We start from the raw sequence: 21,771 nt of genomic DNA, 5'->3' as shown, positions 1-21,771 counted from the left end.
ATTATTCATTTAAAGACTATATTTTATCTCTATTTACGTTGAGCTATAGAAAAATTGTTTTTTCTTTGTTTTTTCTTTTTTGGAGCGATATTATATTGGCAGAGTATTTCTTTTTCCATTCTTCCTTTAAAAAATAGAAAAAGGGAAAAATGGCCTTTGAAGAAGTCTTTTTAGCTTACTGAGGACACCTACTGGTCAAAAGTTAATATTGGATTATTGACTATTTGGAGATGAGATGGTTTTGGCCTTCAAACTGCTTTTCAAGAGAAAAGATAATTTGAGCCAGCTGTGTGATCTGTGGGGGAGGAAATGTCCAATTGTAACCTTCACTAAAAAGGAAAAAAAATAAAGGAAAAAGGATTTTTTCTTTACCTATTGCTAAAACGGAGAAACCTCAATCACATTTAAACTGTAAACTTATACTGGAAAAGATCTGTGAGGCCAAAGAAGAAATATATACTGTAATAAAAGAGTTTACTACAGGACTATGAGCCAGAACTCCTACTTTAAACCTTAAAACTGACTCTCAGATTACACTTGACTACTCTACAAAACAGATTATACAAGAAGAGGACTTAACTGAGAATAAACAGAATTTTACTTTGCCCTACAAGCAAGACCAGGAAAAGCAAAGATTGAATTTTGAACTTCTGAAGCAACGAGGCTTTATGGACAAGAGAAACAGAGGACCTAATCAGAGACCAAGATGGTTTTCATCGAATCAAATGACACTACAAGTAACAAAAAGAGATTCATCATCTAGAAGGGAAGCCCTGATATGGAAACCTACCTGGCGTAAGATGAAAGCTAGAATAAGATTGAAAAATGAAATTTAAAATTTCATAAACTGGATTAAAGGCAACCTAGAACTATGGACTGATGTAAGGACTAAGATTATGAGTTTGAAGTAATGAGATGTCTCAGATTTGGATTGAATTATATAAGACGACTTGTTTGTTTTATAACATGGACGTTTAGCTATGATAATTAACTGGTTGAAATTTGAATTCTGTTCAATGGATTGAAATGATTTAAGGTCAGATATGTCAGCTCAAAGAGATCAATTAATTGAAGGATTAGATACATATAGAATAGATTGATAAATACATACATTTAGATGTGTCTAGGATAAATCAATATTTTTGCTTAAAAATGAAATATTTTTTATATAGTGGACTAAAGGCAATATCGAATATTAAGAATGTTCTTTTTAGAATGTTAGGTTTATTTTTATGAAAATTATTATGTAATGGAATGAAGAAAATTGAAGAGATGTTTTAGATTTGAATTGAATTATTAATCAATTGCAATTTAATAAGATGATATGATTCTTTGATGATATATATGGATGTTATCAGTTATGATAATTAACTGGTGAGCTTTGATTTCTGTTGAATGGATTGACATGATTTAAGGTCTGATACTATCTTTTTAGCTTAAAGAGATTGATTAACTAATGGATTAGATAGATATAGGATAGATTAATATTTTACTTTACATAGGGGAGATTAGTGGAAGATGAAATAAATAAGATTTTGATAAAATTAAGAAAGTAGAACATACTTGGAAGGGATATTTGAATTGAAAATGTTTTTATTTAAAGTTAATTTGATTATGGTATTGTAAATTAATGAAGCTTAAAAACAGGTTCAGGTTGAATAAATTTAAGCTAGAATTGGATATTTTAAATATACTATGCTATTTGAGGGAAAAAGAGAAGGAATATTTGATGTATTGATTGTACTATGTATATATGTTTTGTTTTAGGATGTTTGATTACCCCAGCACCACGGTGTGTCCTGAATACTTTGCTTTAAGAAATTTAAAAAACCAATAAAAGTTGTTTTTTTAAAAAAACAGATCTATTTATTCATTATTATGAAAATATTCCGAAATATATTTACTTCAAATTTTTATAAAAACAAGAATTATACCAATTTGTACAAAAAGGTAATCAGATATCTTTTTTGAAATTTGAAAATATTGAAAGTCAGTTGTTTAAAATCTCATTTAATATCTTTATATATTGCAGAGATCTGAAGATAGAAAACCTTCTGCTAGATGAAGACAACAATATCAAGCTTATTGGTATGAAAGTCTTGTAGTAATTGTAGTTTTCAGTCACTAATCAGCATTTTTGTCATAAATTAACACAACACCTGGGTTTTAAAAATATTAAACTTTTACTATTGGATTATATCTGTAATTCAGGTGTTTCTTCACAAACACAGAGAAATTATAGTAAATTTAAAAATACATATTTTGTGAAGCCTTTCGTCTAAAGCATGCTGAATGTTTGGAGAAGTAGAACAAACATTTCCCCTTGCCATTTGGCTTCCTATTTTAAGTGACTTAGAGTTTAAGAAGATCTTTTTGATGCTGCAATCAAATGGGATATTTGTTCACATAATGTGAGGCAAACTTTAGTGTCCAATCAATACATTTGTCTGCAAAATTAAAATAACAAGTACCTTGAGAAAACCCAATGGTTTCTTGATTGTACCTCTGTCTCCAAAACCGCAGTGTTTTTTTCATTGATCATACACATTCTGCACAAATCATAAATGAGTCGTCTTTTATTACTATCCATGTAAAACTCCCATTCATGTTAATTGTGGGCATTAAAAGGAAAATATTCCCCTTATAAAAGCATCTGCTTAGGGATTTAATTCTGCCAAGTCAACTCATTTTGTTGCAACAGTGTATGTGAATAAAACAGGCATGTGAGTTAAAAACAGAGGCATTACTATCTCTTAAGTGGGCCAGAAAATCTGTAAAACAAAGCTTTGTCTCATACAGTTTAAGGGCACTTATGAGGTGAAAGTTGACAAAACAGCTTTGAGAAAAGGCACTTATTTGGGAAAGACCTATATAACATTTGTATGTAAGAAACAGCATTCACAAGTGTATTGAAAAATACACATTACTATTAGCCAACCAACAACTTTAGATTAAAGCCTAGGTGAGAGCAGAAATATTTTAAAGTTGTATTAATATCTGGTAGCTTTTGTTCTTATAATGGGCTGTTTGATTACTCCAGAACATATAAAGCTGGCTTCTATATGCAGTCACTGCCAAACAATATATATAAAACAAAACTAGAATATAGCTATTTTACATTTGCTTTAGTTGTCTAAACATTTCTTCATTTTAGACTGTGTTCCCCGTGCTGGCTGGGAAATTCTGGGAGTTGAAGTCCACACATCTGAAAGTTCCCAAGGCTGAGAAACACTTCCATAGAACATACCATAGAATAGGGATGTCAAACTGCAGGCCGGATACGTCACGCCAAAACCACGCCTACCCCATTGCTGGCAATGGGGAAAAAGTCACAATATGTTGCGCGATGTCACATGACATCGCAAGTTTGACAGGTCTGCCATAGAACATAAGAACGTACGATAGAGATTTTGGTTCTATATGGTTTTATTCAACTCTGATAGCCTCAAATGCAGCAGGTTATTATGTATCCAAGAGCAAAGGCTTTGTTAACAAATGACCAATCTTAAAATGAGGATGACAGTTATTTTCAAAGGAAATATTAATATTGGTGTTTGGCAATAGTACCTTTTAATGGAAAGGTTTTGATTTGAAATCATAATTATAAACATTTTAATTAAAAAGTGTAGGCTACTTACTTGAGTATATTCAAGTTAATCACAGTTTACATTAAAAGAAATAATACTACCTATCTCAGCTTCTATTACTGCTTGTTTGTGATTAAATGTGCCTTTTTTATATTTAGCCCTGTTGTGTGTATTATATCTTGCAGCTGAGTGTTTTATGTGCACATGAATACAATTCCTATCAGGTTCCATTTAAGAATCTTAAACTATTCATACCCAATGGTGTACTTAACTCCTTTGTTCCTTTCCAAGGTGGATCAGTATGTAAAAAGCTTGCTGATATATGGATAGGTCTTAATTACTGTTACTGTTTCACAGATGCAAGAAAATCAGAATTATTCCCTAGGAAGTTATGCTTATCTGCTTTTGGAACATTATTTCCATTTCTTGTATAATTTAAGAAAGCAGCATTCAGATTACAACTCTGTAACTTACCTTTACACCCAACCAGGTGCTCTATAGCACTATAGATGGACTACATGCTAGCTAGAAATGATGGTAATTGTGATTCATTATGTCTTCAGAGTGCCATTTGAGGAAAGTTTCTGCTTTAACTTAAACGAGATTTATAAAAAGAAAAATATATGATGGTAATAAATGATAACCATATAGAGATGACAGTCTTTCCAATGCGGAATTTAAATGTCTATTCTTTGTTTTTCCTCACAGACTTTGGTTTGAGCAATTGTGCAAGTATCCTTGGCTACACTGATCCATTCAGCACCCAATGCGGTAGTCCTGCTTATGCAGCACCAGAACTTCTTGCAAGGAAGAAATATGGTCCCAAAATAGATGTTTGGTCCATGTGAGTTAATGTAGTTTAAAACCAGCATATTCTCTTTCCATATCATGTTTATTGTTTACACTGGCAAAAATAAAGAAGTTATATTTAAAGTTGAACATTATTACAAAATATTCCACTTTGAAAATGGATATCTGATTGCACCTAATTTACCTAATATCTGACCAATCAAAATGCCAGAGCTCTATATTCAAGGCACTGTTACAAAAGCACAAAAAGTACCGTATATGCCGGCGTATTAGGCGACCCGGCGTATAAGACGACCCCCGTCTTTATAGCCGGGCCGCATTCCTAGAACGTCGTCTTATACGCCAGAAACTACCAGTATTTCCGGCGTATAAGACGACTCGGCGTATAAGACGACCCCCATCTTTGGCGCCGATTTCAGCGCTCGCGGAAGTCGTCTTATACGCCGGCATTTACGGTATTTGTTAAAGAAAATTAGAGAAAAGGGATTTAATATTATGGAGATAATGTCTTCAGTTACAAATGTGCAGGTGATCCTTGTTTAACAACCAGTCATTTAATAACCATTCAAAATTACCACAGACCTCCCAGAGCTACTTACAACCCAATTTCGAAGTTTCAATGGCTGCATATACACCACATTGTTTTCAAAATGTTTTCATTTTGTCGTTATGGGTACAGTGTAGATTAAAGAGAAAAAAATGAATTTTAACAACTGTGGAATCAGGCTGCAGCATAATAACAAAATTGATAAAAGTGAAAGCAGTCTGAATACTTTCTGAATGCACTATAGCCACCTAGCAGATTCTTTTTTTCAATCCAGGTGAAAGCCATGTTATAATTCATGTTGGAAGAGATCATAAATCTCTTTACATCTATTTTACATCTGTATGTTTTCATGGTCAGGCATTGATTCCCAGTTAATAGGATCTTAGGATGACTTTAAGAGTTGTTACCAATCACAGAAGATTGTTGTGGGTTAAATACACCAAGAATGTCCTAACATGTTATTTTATACTCCATACGTGATAGCTGCTTGCCACTAAATATAATCTCTTCTTTGCATCTTTTGTTTCATTTCCAGTAGAACTTATTGCTTACCTTCTTTTCTCCCACCACTCTTCTCTTGCAGTGGTGTGAATATGTATGCAATGTTGACTGGGACACTACCATTTACTGTTGAACCATTCAGTCTGAGAGCTTTGTACCAGAAGATGATAGACAAAGAAATGAATCCATATCCTACTCAGCTTTCTACAGGTAAATGTACTTAAGTATTGCTGATTTTTTTAAAGCTCCCATTACAGGTAGTCCTTAGTTAATAACAGTACTCGGGATTGGAAACTCCATCGCTATGTGGTCATAAAGCACATAGTCACATGGTTATGCTAATGACTTACAATAGTAGTCCCAGTTGCCATTTTAGGTGAATCCCACATGGTTGTTAGGCACAATATCACATGATTACCATTTGTGACCTCCTGCTGGTTTCCCCATTGACTGTTTATTGGAAACTTGCATCAAAGGTCACAAATGTTGATCATGTAACTGTGGAATGCTGTGATATTGTAATTGCAAGCCAGTTGCCAAGTACCTAAATCATGACCACATGAATGCTGCCACAGTTACAACTATGAGGACCAGTCACAAGTCTTCTCATTCAGCACCATTGTAATTTTGAATGGTTGCTGAACCAGGACTACCTAGGCTCACAATTAAAGATAGGCCACAGTGTTAATTTCTTGTGGACAAGAATTTACACAAGTTGCTAATGAATTGGCTCCAGAGCAAGTGAGCAGGTATTTTTTTTATTAATATAAGTTAAAGAACAGGCTGCCCAATAGTAAATTCTGTTGATCTCAATGGGACTTGTTCCAGCTTTATATCTAAAAATAATTTATCCCAAAACACCATAGAGATATAAAAATATTATTTGGGCTTTTTCTGTGGTAAACCAAGCTTTGTAGAAATTTTCTTTCTTTAGTTTTCATATACATTTAAAGATAATAAATAGAAGTAATAGAACTGCGATTAAATTCAGTTTCCACATTACTAAATATTTAAACAGCTGAATATTTAACTAAGAAGAACAAAGACTCCCCCTTCAAACTGTCACTGTTTCTTTCCAACAGTTTTCTTGATATTTTGTTCAAAAGATTTCCCAGAGACTAGCTGATTTATATTCATACTTCCAGTTCAAAGTCATCTTATGTGCAAACCCCCATCATACTGAAACTGCCAGCCAAATCCTACTGGAATCCTGGGCAATTGCTTTGTTGACTTTAGATACAAAATGCTGCCTTTCCCATCCCATGTTTATTTTAAGTGTCAGGTTAGAAGATTGCATCTAAAGAAAAGGAAAGATTTTGTTTGTGAATTCTTTTTTGAAGTGGCAATTATGGGCAATTTGGTATTATATAATTGCATACCTGGTTCTTTAATGAATCATTTATATTTTGTTCTGTTACATTTTCATTGTAATTTTATCTTGTTTTGTTCCTGTGTGAAATTAATGTAATTCATCCAATCCAATGTTTCAAATGGTCATGTGTATTGGATGTTTTCTGTGGCCAAAAGAAGTAAATAGAAACTTTCACTTTTGCTTGTTTAGTATTTGGAAGGGGAATATTTGTTATTTTTAATAAGAACAATATCATTGTCATGAAAAGTAATTAATATTATCTAATTTATTTGGCATCCATCTCACTGTTCAAGGTGATCCTTAATATAAAAAAAATCATAAACCCCCCAAAGAAAAAAAAAGTCCAGCATTAAAAGAGCAGGCAGTTTTGACAAGTTAACAAATTGTAAATATTAGCATAGCAATTTAAATTATTTCAGTGTTATGCTACTTAAACTGTTGTGATTCTGTCCATATACAGTAGTTCTGACAATATTAGCTATGTGTTTTCCAGAGACAGCAAATTTATGGCATGCTGCATAATATTACTGAGAGCCAGTTTGGTGTGATGGTTATAGTATCAGGCAAGAAACCAGGAGATTATGAGTTCTAGTCTTTCCTTAGGCACAAAGCAAAGCCAGGTTGTTGCCCTTGGGCCAGTTATTCTCTCTCAGCCCTATGAAGTAGGCAATGGCAAAACATTTCTGAAATTTTGCTATTAAAATTGCAGGAACCGATTCCAACAATTGCCAGGGGTCAGTACTGACTCAAAGGCAAAAAAACCCCATTGTATAACAGCACACATCAATATCAATTTAACACTGTCCTTTAAGTGATTATAATGTAATGTCCATGGGATCTTATTTGTGAGATGGTTGGAACAATTATAAACAGCTAGAAACCGCATGTACCAAATCTCACCAGTATGATTTTAAAGTATTCAAGGGACCATATGGGGACTAAGGAGCTTCATGCTGTCTGTGAGTTGTGGACTGCTTATGTTTAGTGTGAAATAAACAATTTCAGATAACCAGTCACTTTTTGAAAGCTGTTTTATTTGCCATTTGAAAACATGTGCCAGTATTATGTTTTTAAGAGACATAGAATGCAGAAACAACAAAGTCAAATTAATAACATTTTAGTTGGTTATGTTACAGTTAATTGATACATATGTTTCACAGTAGGTCTTATTGTATTAAGTGGATTCATTCTTAGGTAAGAGAGTCTAAAATTACCACCTTAAAAGTTATTCTAAAAAAATATAACCGTTCTGTTAGTTATTTTCAATTGGCTGGATTCTAACTTTGAGAACCTTGGCTGTAATCTCAAACATTTTCCTGTTCAAATATTTATTTCTTGTTTTATGACTGTTGAGCTTCAGATGTCTCTCATCTACAAAAGGAAAATGAAGGATTGGAAATGAGTCCAAAAGATTGTTTGATAGGCCACCGGACTTTAGTTTTGCTGTATTTCCAACTTATTTTGGACTGTCCTTTGCTGTTTGACATTGTTACAATTGAAGAGGTATCTACCATAGATGTATTCTTACAAATTAGCTACTTGTGCTGTATTAAAAAGGAACAGTAGCATGTTAGTGTATATGGCTCATAAGTCTGTTTCACAGCTTACTTAATTGTTGGCATTTGCAAATGTTGATTATTTATACATATAACAAATGTTTGTACATAATTTAACAGAATTGTAATGCATCTTAGAGAAAATTAGATAGAAATAGAAGGGGTATTTATTAACAAGTTAGACCAGTATTAAAATTAGTCCAATTTCCCTCCAGTGTTTTTTTTTTAGCATCTTAGGATTCATCCAACCATCGCTGGCTTGATATAACAGTAATTAAGATAAGATTTATAGTCACAACAATGGCTGGGTGATACTAAAAGACACTATAAATCATTAGTTAGGAAATGCATAGTCTTATAGCAGTGGTGGCGAACCTATGGCACGCGTGCCAGAGGCGGCACTCAGAACCCTCTCTGTGGGCACGTGCACCATGCCCTGGAGATGGCAACCGTCCCTCTTCAACCAGCCGCCCACTAACTTGCCGAGGTCCATGTGGCTGGATGCATCCCAGTACCTATGCGCTCACTAGCCTCTGTGGGCAGGGGCCGATGGTGTCAGGCAGCAACCGCCCTGGCCCCTGCCTCACCTTGCCCTGAGACAATGGCTCCCCTGCCCTGCCTCGCCTTGCCTCACCCCGCAGGACGAGCCTCCTGCCCACTGCCTCACCTGCCAGAGACCCCCTGGATTTCCCCCAACCCTGCCCGGTCCCCACAGGTGTCCCTCCCCACAAGCAACATTGAGGTGATCACGCCCACCTTGGCCACACCCACCCAGTCTGCCATGAGCACCACAGCCACACCCATCCACTGGGCCATGCCCGCCTGGCACCCGGCGATAAATAAGTTGGTTTTGGGTTGCAGTTTGGGCACTCGGTCTCTAAAAGGTTCACTATCACTGTCCTATAGTTTGAGAAAAAAAAGAGTAGAAGAGGATGGGGGGGGGGGAAATTAGGCAGTGACATGATACTCAAGGTTTAGTTGAAGGAATAACTTTTATATGGTGTGAGATATTTAGTTCCTGAGAAAAGAACGAGGAAGAAGAGGAAAAAACATTACTGTTAACAGGCTGTTATTCTTTTCTGCTTAATGTCCAATTTATGACTGATTCTATTCTTCCTGTGTCACCAACTTATATGGATTATAAAGGTACATTTGTAAGTGTGTTTTAGTTGCTATATGTTAGAACAGGAGTGTCAAACTCGCAACATCATGTGACATGTCGCGATGTATCGTGACTTTTTTTCCATTGCCAGCAATGGGGTGGGTGCGGTTTCGGTATGATGCATCCAGCCCACTGGCAGTTTGACACCCCTGTGCTAGAAAGTTGCTCAGTGTTGACTAACATGACTATTGGTGTTTTATAAGGCCTGTAAGCTCCAGATCGCTTGATTACAGACTGCCCCACTTGATTCTCCTGAGATTGTAGCTATGTTTAAGCTACCATCTGTGCCACTTGAAATGGATAGCTATTGCTTAATTTCCTAGTATCATAATGTTGGTGTGGGGAATAAAGTGCTGTTGTCGATACTGGTTTGAAAGCTCTGATGTTTTATTGGTGGAAAAGCATCAGAAGAATTGTTAAAATTCCCATACACCAAATACACACAAAATAAAAAAATGATTATTTGCAAATTCTTTATGTAAATATCCCTTTGCATCATATGTGACATAAACTGGATAATATCCAGGTCAGCAGAAATAATGATTCCCGCAGGATGTTCAAAACAGATGTAATATTGCCTAGATAGTATCTAATCCTGATTTATTGGACAGAATCCTTTCTCTTCCTTGTCCTTGATCTATTGTGGAACATGAGCACATATTTCCTTTTCCTGATTTCATGTGGAAAACCTTTGACATCATTGTTTGCTAGAATAGTGATTAAGCGAATCCCTTTGTACAGTTGTGAAAGGATGGGTGACAATCTGCCTATGAATGATAGCCTTTTAAAGATAAATTTGATGTCTTTTTGTTACAGACAGAGTACACAAATTCTGCAGATTATTCCACCTTATTCAGACATGTGAAATGCAGAAATAGATACAGTGCTGTTCCTTTTAGTTGGGCTGGTATTCTTAAGAGCAGAATGTTGTAGGAATGTTTTCCAAGCATTTACCCTGAAACTTACCCAGTATTATTTTGGCACAGAGTTCAGATGTTTTCTCTAGTCATCAGTTAATGCACCAGGTGGGCCATTCACATAATTACAAGTGCCTCATTAATTTATTGCCGACTATCCATTTAAATGATTAGGACTGTGCAGACAACAAGTTTATCTCCCTGAAATTAAAAATAAAAATCTTAGAATTCGTTCTACTCGGGAGATACTGAATAGATTTTTTTTTTAAAGTTAAAGAGATACAAAGTCCTTTCAAGACTGCTGTTCTGGTTTTCTAAATCATCAGAGAGAGTACTGTAGAGTTTAACTTTTAAAAAACAATAAAATAACACAAATTTATTTCTTTTAAAGGAGCTAATGTGGAAGTATGTTTAAGGTGACGGAGTAGAACCTGGGAGACCCAAGTTTAAATCCACCCTTAGCCGTGGAAGCTCATTGGGTACTTTGGAAAAAAATACCCAACCTATCTCAAGGGGAGGGAAGGTTATATATGCTGCTTTGAGTGGTGTTTTGAGATTCCAAAGGAAAGATGATAGAGGTAAAAACAACAGTAAAAATAAATAAATAAATATTATTAATTTCCTGACAACATGGAAAATTCATATACACGAATTTATAAAAGAAGGGGAAAAACTGAAGAAAACATACAATTATTTACACACACAATCTAGCACAGTGGTTCTCAACCTTTTTAATGCTGCGACCCCCCAACCGGTCGTAAGTCGAGGACTACTCAACCGGTCGTAAGTTGAGGACTACTCAACTGGTGCAGCACCGTTTGCAGAATGGGACTTTTGGCGGGCTCAGCAGGGCAGAGACAGTCTGGACAATTCCTATTGGCTTTTGAAAACCAATAGAATTAGACTTTATTCAAGAGAGTCTATACTATTGGCTTTCAAAAGCCAATAGAATAAAAGGGAGTAGCACAGCTAAGGAAAGGGGGGGAAAAATGGCGGACTGCGTTGTTTGGCGACCCCCGTGAAATGGTCGTTCAACCCCAAATGGGGTCCTGACCCATAGGTTGAGAACCACTGATCTAGTATCATCTTTTTATAAACCATGAATTAAAATTGGGTGTAAACTTAATCACTTTGAAGTATTCAAGAAACCTTGAATACAAGAATCATTGTGTAATGCAATCTGGAATATAGCCATTGCAATTTATAATTCAAGGATGGTCAAAATTGTTATTTAAAATACAACTGTTTATCAAGATTGAATTATCTTATTTGGAGAGTATTTTCTTAGCGAATGAAGTTATCTTTTTCACTACTGTATAAGGGACTTCCTTAGCTTACCAACTTACTCTTTTAATGTATAAAAGCAATGTGTAAATGCAGCAAGGATATTGTATTTCAGATTTTGAGATAAAAACTGTAATTCTAAAATACCTTAATAACTTATTTGACTTCAAAAGAATAAATATAGCCACAAAGTAAATAACACTTCCTCCCCCTCCCTTTGTTTTCAATGTCTTTGCAGCAGCTGTAAACTTCTTAAAAATTCTACTAGAACCAGATCCTGCAAAGAGACCAAACATCCAACAAGCATTAGCAAATCGTTGGCTTAGTGAGAATGGGAAAGCACTGAATAATGTCACATATCCAAACAGGTAATGCACAAAAAATGAAATGTGCTAGGTATTCTGCCAGCATGATAAAATTCCACCAAAGACATTGAGGTGCCTCTGATCAGAAAACTGGATTGGAGGTTGTGTTTCTTTCTTAATTTCTCTGCAACAATCCAGAAGTGGCATAAGACCTCATGATAACCACATTCTCTGCACTCACTTCTTAATTCCTTTGGTATTTACAAGTTTGAAAATTCTCGTGCATGGGGGAAGGGGAGAATCATAGTGGTAAAGAAGAACAAAGTTACAAAATAATAAATTTTTCCATTCTTTATACCAAATTGTTCTAGTAATTAAAATGCTCTGTCGCTACTATTATCTCAGCATTTAAGAGAAAAAAAGTCTTAATGCAGAGAGCATAATTCCTTAGTTAGATAATCTTCTGGGTTGATAACTTCAGGGAGATTTGACCTGGAGACTTCTCAAGTTCTCCGCTCTCCTTAACTTGACTGCTTTGCTGCTTCCTAGTCTTGAGTTTCATTCTGCTCAGTCTTCACAGGTTCCTTAGGTGGACAAAGTATGGCGCAATGGACATTCTGTGTTCTGTTTTAGGATTGCTCAGATTAGTTCCAAAAGCACTGATGGATCTTGAGGCTTGCCACATTGGTTTTTCACAGCTTTGCTGTGGAAGTTCAGCCTTCCCAACCTAAATAAAAGGGGTTTTTTTAAGGATAAAAAGCCTTAATAGTTGTGAAATGCTAGTTACTATGGTAATGACGATTATGTAACACATGGCTGGATATTAATACAGCAGGGAGGCTGGTTCCTTTCTAAACATCTAGTTTAGATTTTATATGATGGATACAAACATTACATTTATATTCTGCTGCCTGGCTGCTGCTAGGCTGCAAGAATGAAGAAAATATACTACAGTAAATGAATTGCAAGAAAAAACAAATGATTTGCGTGGCAGAAAACGAAATAAATCGCTATCCAACCATTACTGTTCCCCTACCAAATCTCTAAAGCACTGAAGATATTACACATTTTTTTATGCAAAAACTCTTTATCTCTTGGAGGTGGAAAAAGTTAGAAACTTGCTTGGAATGTTACACAGATGGATCATACATGCATTTTAAAAATCACATCCAGTTAGAAAAATTGCAGTGTTTCAGGTAGGGCATTGAATGGGCATAATTTGTCATCAAAGTCACATTTTATGAAGTCATACATGTGAATTGATTCTGAGAATCAGGGCTTTTTTTCTCATAGAACGCTCAGAACGGAGTTCCAGCACCTTTTTGGGATGGAACCTTGTAGCGTAGACAAGGCAGGTTGTATGATGTGTGTAAGCTCCGGCACCTTTGTTTTTTTTTTTTTTGTTTGTTTTTTTTTTTTTTAGAAAAAAAGCACTGCTGAGAATTATGATTCAATGATATTTTTAAGAAGCTTTTTAAAAGCTTTTTATTCAAACCAATCATAGAATACAGTAGCAGCCACAAAAGCAATAAAGTGAAACAAAATAAAACCCTGAAACATAACTGGGGGCTTAGTAAAATCTAAACGTTTGTCTAACTAGATTTTAAACTGAAACTGATGAGTCACTGTAAGTGCTAGGTAATCTCTAATGAAAGGGAGTTTTATAATTGCAGGTAGAATTTCTGAGCTGGATAAGTTATACTGTAAAACTGTCAATTTACTGAATACAAGAAAAAATGGGCCCAATCAAACCAACACTACAATTACCGATATATAAAGTTATATAAAGGCTTACTCAGAAATAAATATAGTTAAATAGGAAAATGCTTAGTCCCATAAAAAATGTGTAGGATTGTAATCTAAAACTCTTATTTCCAGTACAAAAGAGCCAGCCAAATACTTATAATGCATTCTAATAACTTCATGATTATAAAAACTCCCCCTTTTCTTCAGAAATCAATATCTAAGGGTAATGGTTGAGCATGCAAGTGTAAATTTTCATTTCTTCCAATACAAATAATAGGACAGAACAATTAATTTGCACGACATTGGCAAGCAGGGAAGAAATGAATATTCTTCCTGTTTTTACCTGCTGTAATTTCTATAATTATCAGCTGTTTACATTTTTAAAAATGCAAATATTTGTTTAATTTGATCCCAAATCTGAACAAATTAAGAATTAATTTTCAGGAAGATTGAAACAGTCAATCTTTTACTATGATCTTTGGTCTATTTCTTTGGAATTTAATATCAAATGTACTACTCTTGCTGATGTTTTTCATTCTGTAGAACAGGGGTCTTCAAACTTGGCCTTGTTATGATTTGTGGACTTCAACTCCCAGAATTCCTCAACCAGCGTGCCTGGCTGAGGATTTCTGGGAGTTGAAGTCCACAAGTCATAAAAGGGCCAAGTTTGAAGACCCGTACTGTGGAACCTTAGGATATGGGGAAGATTGTTGAAGTTGTGAAACCTGTCACTTTTAATAAAGTTTGATTCTTCATGTCTAAAAGAAGCAATAAGGAAAACTTGCTTTAATAAAAAAAAGTTCTTTGAATCCTACAATGGATAATTTCCAATTAGTTTTCAGTACCCTTTTTGAAGGGGGGGGGGCAAGTGTTGTAATATGTATAGGTAGTTCTCAACTTACTATTGTAATTGAGCCCGGAATTATGGTTGTAAGTCGTGCCAGTTGTTAAGTGGGTCATCACATGACTGGCCTGATTTTACCACATTGTTGTGCAGCAGTCATTAAGCAAATGTGGTGATTGGAACCCATACTTCAGTTCGTTCCTCTTTGCACTAACGTAACATTCTTTATGTGAAGATTTGAAAAGTGATTGGAGTTCTGTTAATTCAGGTGCCTCAGCCAGAATGTTGACAATGGTTAGTTACAGTGAGCAAGTGACCTCTCTTGTTAATATCTATGAATTTGATTCTGTATACAATTTAAAGTGCTATCAACCACATATAGCTTAGCATCAGGCTACGTGACAATTATATTGACTCTTATAGCAGCCATCTTGTTTTTAATTTGGCCAGCATCAGGAACAGATTCATTGAGATTATGGAAAACTTCATGGTGGTTGTTTGCAGGCTTTGGAAATCTCTACCATAAAGAAGATGTTGGATTTTTTTCCCTTAATTAAGCAGCCTTTTCACCTGAGTCTAGATAGATGCTATCAGTTTTAAATTATATTTAATTATATTTACTTGTGCTTTCAATTATCTTTTATTTTTATAGCCACCTTGGATATTATTTCTGGCAGAAAACAAAGCATAAATACAATGTAAATTACTGCTTGGGGAATTTTACTAGTTTTGCTAATAATTTAAATCAGTACAGAGAAAGTATAATGGCATTTTTATGAATAAATTACATATAATTTTTTATAAATTGTTATTACTAAGAACATAAAATAATTATTGATCTTTAGTTATATGCTTCAAAAAACAATAACCTTTTTTTAAAGGCAATAAAATACAGACATGTAGCCATGACAATGGACATTTTTCATCAACATCTGTATAACTTGGAACAGAAGTAATAAGAATGAGAAATCTTTTGTAATCAGAATTTACACATGTAGTCCTTGATTCAGCCAAAGTCAAGCACTTCTAATTTGCTTAATTTTAATAGAATTTAAAAAGTTCTTAATTTCTTGCCACTGAATTGTCACTCAGATTTAAAACTTGAAAAAAATATTCATCTTAATTGGGTTGCTTTGAATATATTTATATAGAAGTCACATGCAGCTTGTCTACTACTTATTGGGAATAATGTTGCCAAAATAATCTGGAGCAGAAAATAAGCAGTTTTAAGAGCCCGGCACTGGGTGGTGATGCTCAGTGAATTGAAAACTTCTTAATTGGATGAAGTTAATGTTGATATTTTGAAGGGCTCTTTGTTTTAAAAGTTTTATTGCATTCATTTGCAACTATTCCTATAGCCAAAGTTCTGTTCTAGCCTTTCACAAACAGTACTCTTTGAACTAGCAATTCTAGAATTCCTAGACCAGGGCTTTTCAACCAATGGTACGGGTACCACATGTGGTACATTGGCACCTGGCAGGTGGTATGCGACCATCCCAGAAAAGCGGTGGTGGTGGGGGAGGGGAATGAGCTGAACTGGTGGCAGCACTGCACAAGCCTGAGCGAGAGATGGCTGCAGCTGCAGGGCTGTCAAGGCTCAGCAGAAGCGCCAGCATCAGCACCAGGCTCCAGCTGGAGCTCGGCGCTGATCCTAGTGCTTCCGCTGAGCCCAGAAGAAGCACTGATCAGCTGGAATGTTGCAGCATCTCCAAGGTCTTGTGATTTACATTCAGATGTTGGCAACTGATTTATATTTATGACGGTCACAGTGTCCCGGGTCATGTGAAGTGGCCAAAACCTGCTGCAACCACCCAGCAGACGGGGGAATAAAAACCAAACACCCCCACACCCCACCCCCACTGCCAATCCTCAACAGAAATGCTCACAACAATGAAAACCTCGGACAGGAGGAAGAGCACCACCAGATGGGCAGGCAGATGTCTTGCTCGGCTGTGGCTTGGGGGCATTTTTTGAGTGCCATTGTAACTTTGAACAGTTACTAAGTGAACTGTTGTAAGTCAAGGACTGCCTGTATTTCATCACTTTTTTCCTTTTTTTTTTTTTTTTTGGGTCATCAAGTTTTTGACACCTTGCTAGGCGACTGGTGGTACTTGGATATTGCCATATCCTAAAAGTGGTACAATGGGTGAAAAGGTTGAAAAGTCCTGTCCTAGACAGATGGTAAGAAATTTAGGGGAATGTCAGTCCATATCTAGAAGACACCAAATTTTAGAAGGCCATTTAATCAATTGTTCCATTCCCTGTCACACAATTAACTACTGTTTTTAAATAATAAAGAGTTTCTTGGGGTGGAGAGCAAGGCTGTGCCCATTGGCTTTTATTTCACCATCCTGTAATAGAAGGCACACTTGTGGAGAAGACCCTTTTTTATACATCTACATTCTGACCATGGACCATGCATGGAGTCTGAAAAACTGTAAACTCAAAATTCTACAATAGAAGTGGAAGTTATATACATGATTAATGGTCAATCAGTGTTTCAGTCAATCAACCAGTCAATGTTTTTTTGAAAATGTACAGAAGTACATAATTAATGGTCCCTTTCCCTTCCAAGTAGCTAAATAAATGATTCTTTTAAAATGTGGAAAAATCTCCATAAACTGGATTGTGCATATCTACCACATAGATACATTTTAAGTTACAAATTTCTTCTTTAAAAACATATTTTTTATAACAAGTTTTATTAATTTTTCAATTTTACATCCAAGTAATTAGGAAGCAGCGCGGTGATTGGGTAATCAATAGTCCAGTAACAAAATCTTTCGTACATATCTCAGGTTTCATCATTAAAAGTTTCCTCTCTATTTCCCTTAATTATTGTATCAAATTCAGGTTAATACATTTCTAGTTAATAGCTCAATCAGTCAATACATTTGTCAATATAATTTTACTTATACATATCCAAGTCCTGTTTTTAAGTTTTACCTAACTTCAATTACCATGTTCCAATTTAGCCTTTAGTAACCATAATATTTAAACTTCATGTAACCCAAGTTTTCCTAATTTCATTACAAAATAGTTATTGTATCTAAAATACACATATTGTTTGGATAATTACATTCTTACTTTATTTCACAAATATATTCTAAATTTCTCATCCTAGTACACAAATCCATATTACAATTCAAAACTATAATCTAATGGCTTTATAAATCTAAGTCCTAAATATTAAATCAATCAATATCTTTAAAAATCTTCTTAGCTCATTAAATAAGATTTTAAGCTATTCTATCATCAGTCAACAAAAGAAAGAAAAAGGAGAAAGAAAATCCCATTTTTAAATCTAACTCTAGCTTTCTTTTTATGCCAAGCCGGCTTCCATTACCAGTGCCTTTAAATCCTCAGATGGGTCTCCCTTCATTCCTACACATGTTGTTTGAATCAAGGGAGAGCATCCAGTTATCAATTTTTCAGAGGAAAATTTAACAATTTGTAGATTTCTCTTTTAACATAGTCTGAACAAAATTATCAGCTTGATTAGATCTTTTAATCATGTTAATTAACATGGTGATTTTCAAGAATGCTGTAGCCTTTAGGATTGCCATCTTTCTCCTGAGAAACTTGAAGATAGCCTACAGCTTGTCCTCGAGATAGGACCGCAATGGCTGCATTTCACAATGGCTGTTAAGTGAAGCATTTCACTTAACGATCCCACTACCCTGCTCTTCCCAGTGAATTGTTAAAGAAATGTGCAGTTTATTAAATAGAGCATGGGGTGCCTCGGGTGGAGTCCTAGAACAGGCCCAGGTCTGCGTTTCTTCTGCTTCCTGCCCCTTGGATCCTCACAGGCCTTTCCCCACTGCCAATGGGTTCCCCCAAGCTTAAGCCTGATTCCCACCCCAACAGGCCAAATACCCTCCTCCTCACCTTTTGAAAAGCTTTGAGGCTTTCCAGAGTGCTGGAATGAATTGCTTTATCTTGTGGCCATGTGCAGAGGGATAAGGCCAGTGGGAAGTAATTGGGAGAGGAAAATGCTTGCAGGGACCAGGAGGGGAAAGAGGAAGATAAGCAGGGGCACTGCAGTGTCCCTGTGGATGAATGAACATGGGGACTGCAGCAGCCATACCTTCAGGACTAGGTCATAAGTAGCTTTTGAGGGATCTGCCATAACTTCAAACGGTTGTTAAGTGACCGATTGTAAGTTGAGGACTACCTACATTATTGTTAATCTTTTTTGCAGAATTCATCTAGAAGACGTAAGCCAAAGCGTGCTGCTGTACATGACAGAAAAGCTTGGCTATAAGAATAGTGATGTGATCAACACTATTCTTTCAAACAGAGCTTGCCACATGCTTGCCATCTACATCCTTCTTAATAAGAAGCTAGAGCGCTATACAACAGGCACAAAAGTAAGTATAATTTTGGATGATTGTTGAATACTACAAAGTTGAATAGAATGACAGGAACAAAATTGGAGATATTAAGAAATAAGTACAATATGCATGGGAAATGCTACAACTGCGGGAGAAAAATCTGAACCACCTCAAAATATAAAGAACTTTAAGGGAACAGCCTTTAAAACTGGACATTTCCACTGATCACAGATTGCTGAGCATCTCTTGTAAGGAAAATTAGGGAATGGAATGGAATATCTGGGAGGAAAAAACATAGCTAATTTGAATAATTAAGAATATCCTTGGGCAAAAACTACTTTTGTTTCGAAGCCTCTAGTGAAAGCTTTCTCTGTACGTAAAAGCCTTTTTCCACGGGTCTATTCCACTATGCCAACATTTTTTTGTTCTTTATTATGACAAAGAAATTTACCTTAGAAAGGGTTAGTTTGTTTTTTCAAGTTACAGGGAACAGTGAAGCTATAGCAGGATCCAGTGAAGCTGTAGTCTGTTGGGGTAAACTGGTAGACTTCAGTTGAAATAGAGCTACTTTGATTCTACCTGCTTATCACATGTATATTTTCAAACAATTTAATCCAGTCAGGAAATAAATAGATTTGAGCAGCACGATGAATCAATTAATAACTTATTAGATTGTGAGGAACATAGATATTTTTTCTCTGTATGCCATGCTTTTTGTGACTTTGGAACTGAAAATAATTTAATTATGTAATACAAAAAAAGTTAGGGGAACAGCATTGCTGTCTATAATTTTAATAAATTTTCTTAAAAACAAATTTTGCACAATCCTAAATGTGTTTCTTTGGAAATTCTGTTTATTTTAATGTAATTATTAATTTGTCTAGCAATGACTTAGGTGTCTTTAGAAGATGTGAGATAAATCTTCTATATGAGAAAAGAATATTCATATTTTTCAAACACTATACAAACGTCTGAATTAAAAATAAATCAGAATAAACTTTTTTTTCAAAGCCCAGTCTTGGGGTGATTTATTTGGAGATATGCCTGAGTTTAGTGCTTTTTATATCCACATAGCTATGTACTGTATGGGTTTATACAAGTAGTCCTCGACTTAACGACCACAATGGAGCCCAAACCTTTTGTTGCTAAATGAGACATGTTTAATGAATTTTCTTCCATTTTATGTCCTTTCTTGTCACAATTGTTAAGGGAATCGCTGCAATTATTAAGTTAGTAACACGGTTGTTAAGTGAATCTGGCTTCCCCATTGACTTTGCTGGGCACAAGGACACTGTCATAAATATGAGTCAGTTGCCAAGCGTCTGAATTTTGATCTTGTGATCATGGGGCTGCTGCAACAATTGTAAGTGAAAAACTCACTTTTTCAGTGCTGTTGCAACTTCGAACAGTCACTAAATGGACTGCTGTAAGTTGAGAACTACCTGTAATCTTCATCTTCAGTAAGCAGAAACAAAATCTGCAATTTTGTTTTAATAGAAGCGGTAAAACAATGGGACCCATTCTTGGAAAAGGCTGGACCAGCCTATTGATTTTTTTTTAACATACTATTTTTAAATGGCATTGAAAAATAAGAAACATTATTATGGTTCTGATTGCTTATTGTTCTTCTTGTTACTATTTGGTCATTGGTACAGTATATAGATGACATCAATAATTTGCAAATAGATTTAGTAGTTTAAAAAATTTTTGAGACAGTTTCACAAAGGGGCGGGGAATTAATATTGTACTAATGTATTAAATACTAGGGGTAATATGTGTATATGTGTTAGTTTTTATAATGCACTTTTTAAATGTCTTGGTTTTTTGTGTCTTTTCTTTGTTTTTTTAATTTTTGGAGTTTTGTATTAACTTTTTTAATAAAATAAAAATACAAACAAAAAAAGAAAAAAATAAGAAACATAGAGCAATTCATGGCTGATGCTTGCCCTTGCTTCCTTAGTCTAATCCATTTAAACAAAACAATTCTCACCTCTGACCTCACGCAACAAATCTTTTTTTATTTGCCCTCCAGTACAAGTACAGTGTCTGTTCCATTCTTTCCATTCCCTTTCTGTACGATTATTGGGGAAATTCCATAGTGTGAGAAATATTTGATTTATTGTGTTAAAAACTCAAGTGCAGTAGATGGAATTTTCCTTGCAGCATATTGCAGCACATCACTATCATGTCTACTGCAAATGCTTTCTGACTTGATCTCTTCCAGGATATTTCAGCCCAATTCTTCTCCCTTTTCTGCTTCTCTTTTCATATTTATTTCTCTAGTCCAGTGGTTCTCAACCTGTGGGTCGGGACCCCATTTGGGGTCGAACAACCATTTCACGGGGGTCGCCAAACAACACAGTATGCCATTTTTCCCCCCTTTTCCTTAGCTGTGCTACTCCCTTTTATTCTATTGGCTTTTGAAAGCCAATAGTATAGACTCTCTTGAATAGAGTCTAATTCTATTGGCTTTCAAAAGCCAATAGGAATTGTCCAGGCTGTCTCTGCCCTGCTGAGCCCGCCAAAAGTCCCATTCTGCAAACGGTGCTGCACCAGTTGAGTAGTCCTCGACTTACGACCGGTTGAGTAGTCCTCGACTTATGACCGGTTGGGGGTCACGGCATTTAAAAGGTTGAGAACCGCTGCTCTAGTCAATGTGTCGTTTTAATCCTTGAGTTTATTATTACTATTATCATTGATGAAAATAGATAAATAAATCCTGTCATGTACAATCCCTACTATCATTTGCTTTTATTTCTGTTAGAAGTCATCATTTGACTTCAGTGTTAGAAGGAATAGTACTTAT

The 21,771-nt window shown here is 35.5% G+C and overlaps 1 protein-coding gene across 5 annotated transcripts in view; it reads left to right on the top strand.

The window, feature by feature from the left end:
• The window catches only part of HUNK (hormonally up-regulated Neu-associated kinase), a 60,623-nt gene that overhangs the window by 30,640 nt on the left and 8,212 nt on the right, over positions 1-21,771 (top strand). For 4 of the 5 annotated variants that reach the window (XM_039368888.1, XM_039368887.1, XM_039368889.1 and 1 more), the window contains exons 3-7: positions 2,033-2,088; positions 4,296-4,431; positions 5,528-5,655; positions 11,975-12,104; positions 18,833-19,001. In XM_039368888.1, the coding sequence (XP_039224822.1) occupies positions 2,033-2,088; positions 4,296-4,431; positions 5,528-5,655; positions 11,975-12,104; positions 18,833-19,001 (619 nt within the window). The remainder of the gene's footprint in view (positions 1-2,032; positions 2,089-4,295; positions 4,432-5,527; positions 5,656-11,974; positions 12,105-18,832; positions 19,002-21,771) is intronic. The other variant, XM_039368886.1, reaches the window with a different exon arrangement.

The sequence above is a fragment of the Crotalus tigris genome, unplaced genomic scaffold (genome assembly GCF_016545835.1).
Source record: "Crotalus tigris isolate CLP2741 ecotype Arizona unplaced genomic scaffold, ASM1654583v1 scf7180000020943.996319, whole genome shotgun sequence".
NCBI lineage: Eukaryota > Metazoa > Chordata > Lepidosauria > Squamata > Viperidae > Crotalus > Crotalus tigris.
This window is presented reverse-complemented; position numbering and strand designations above follow the sequence as displayed.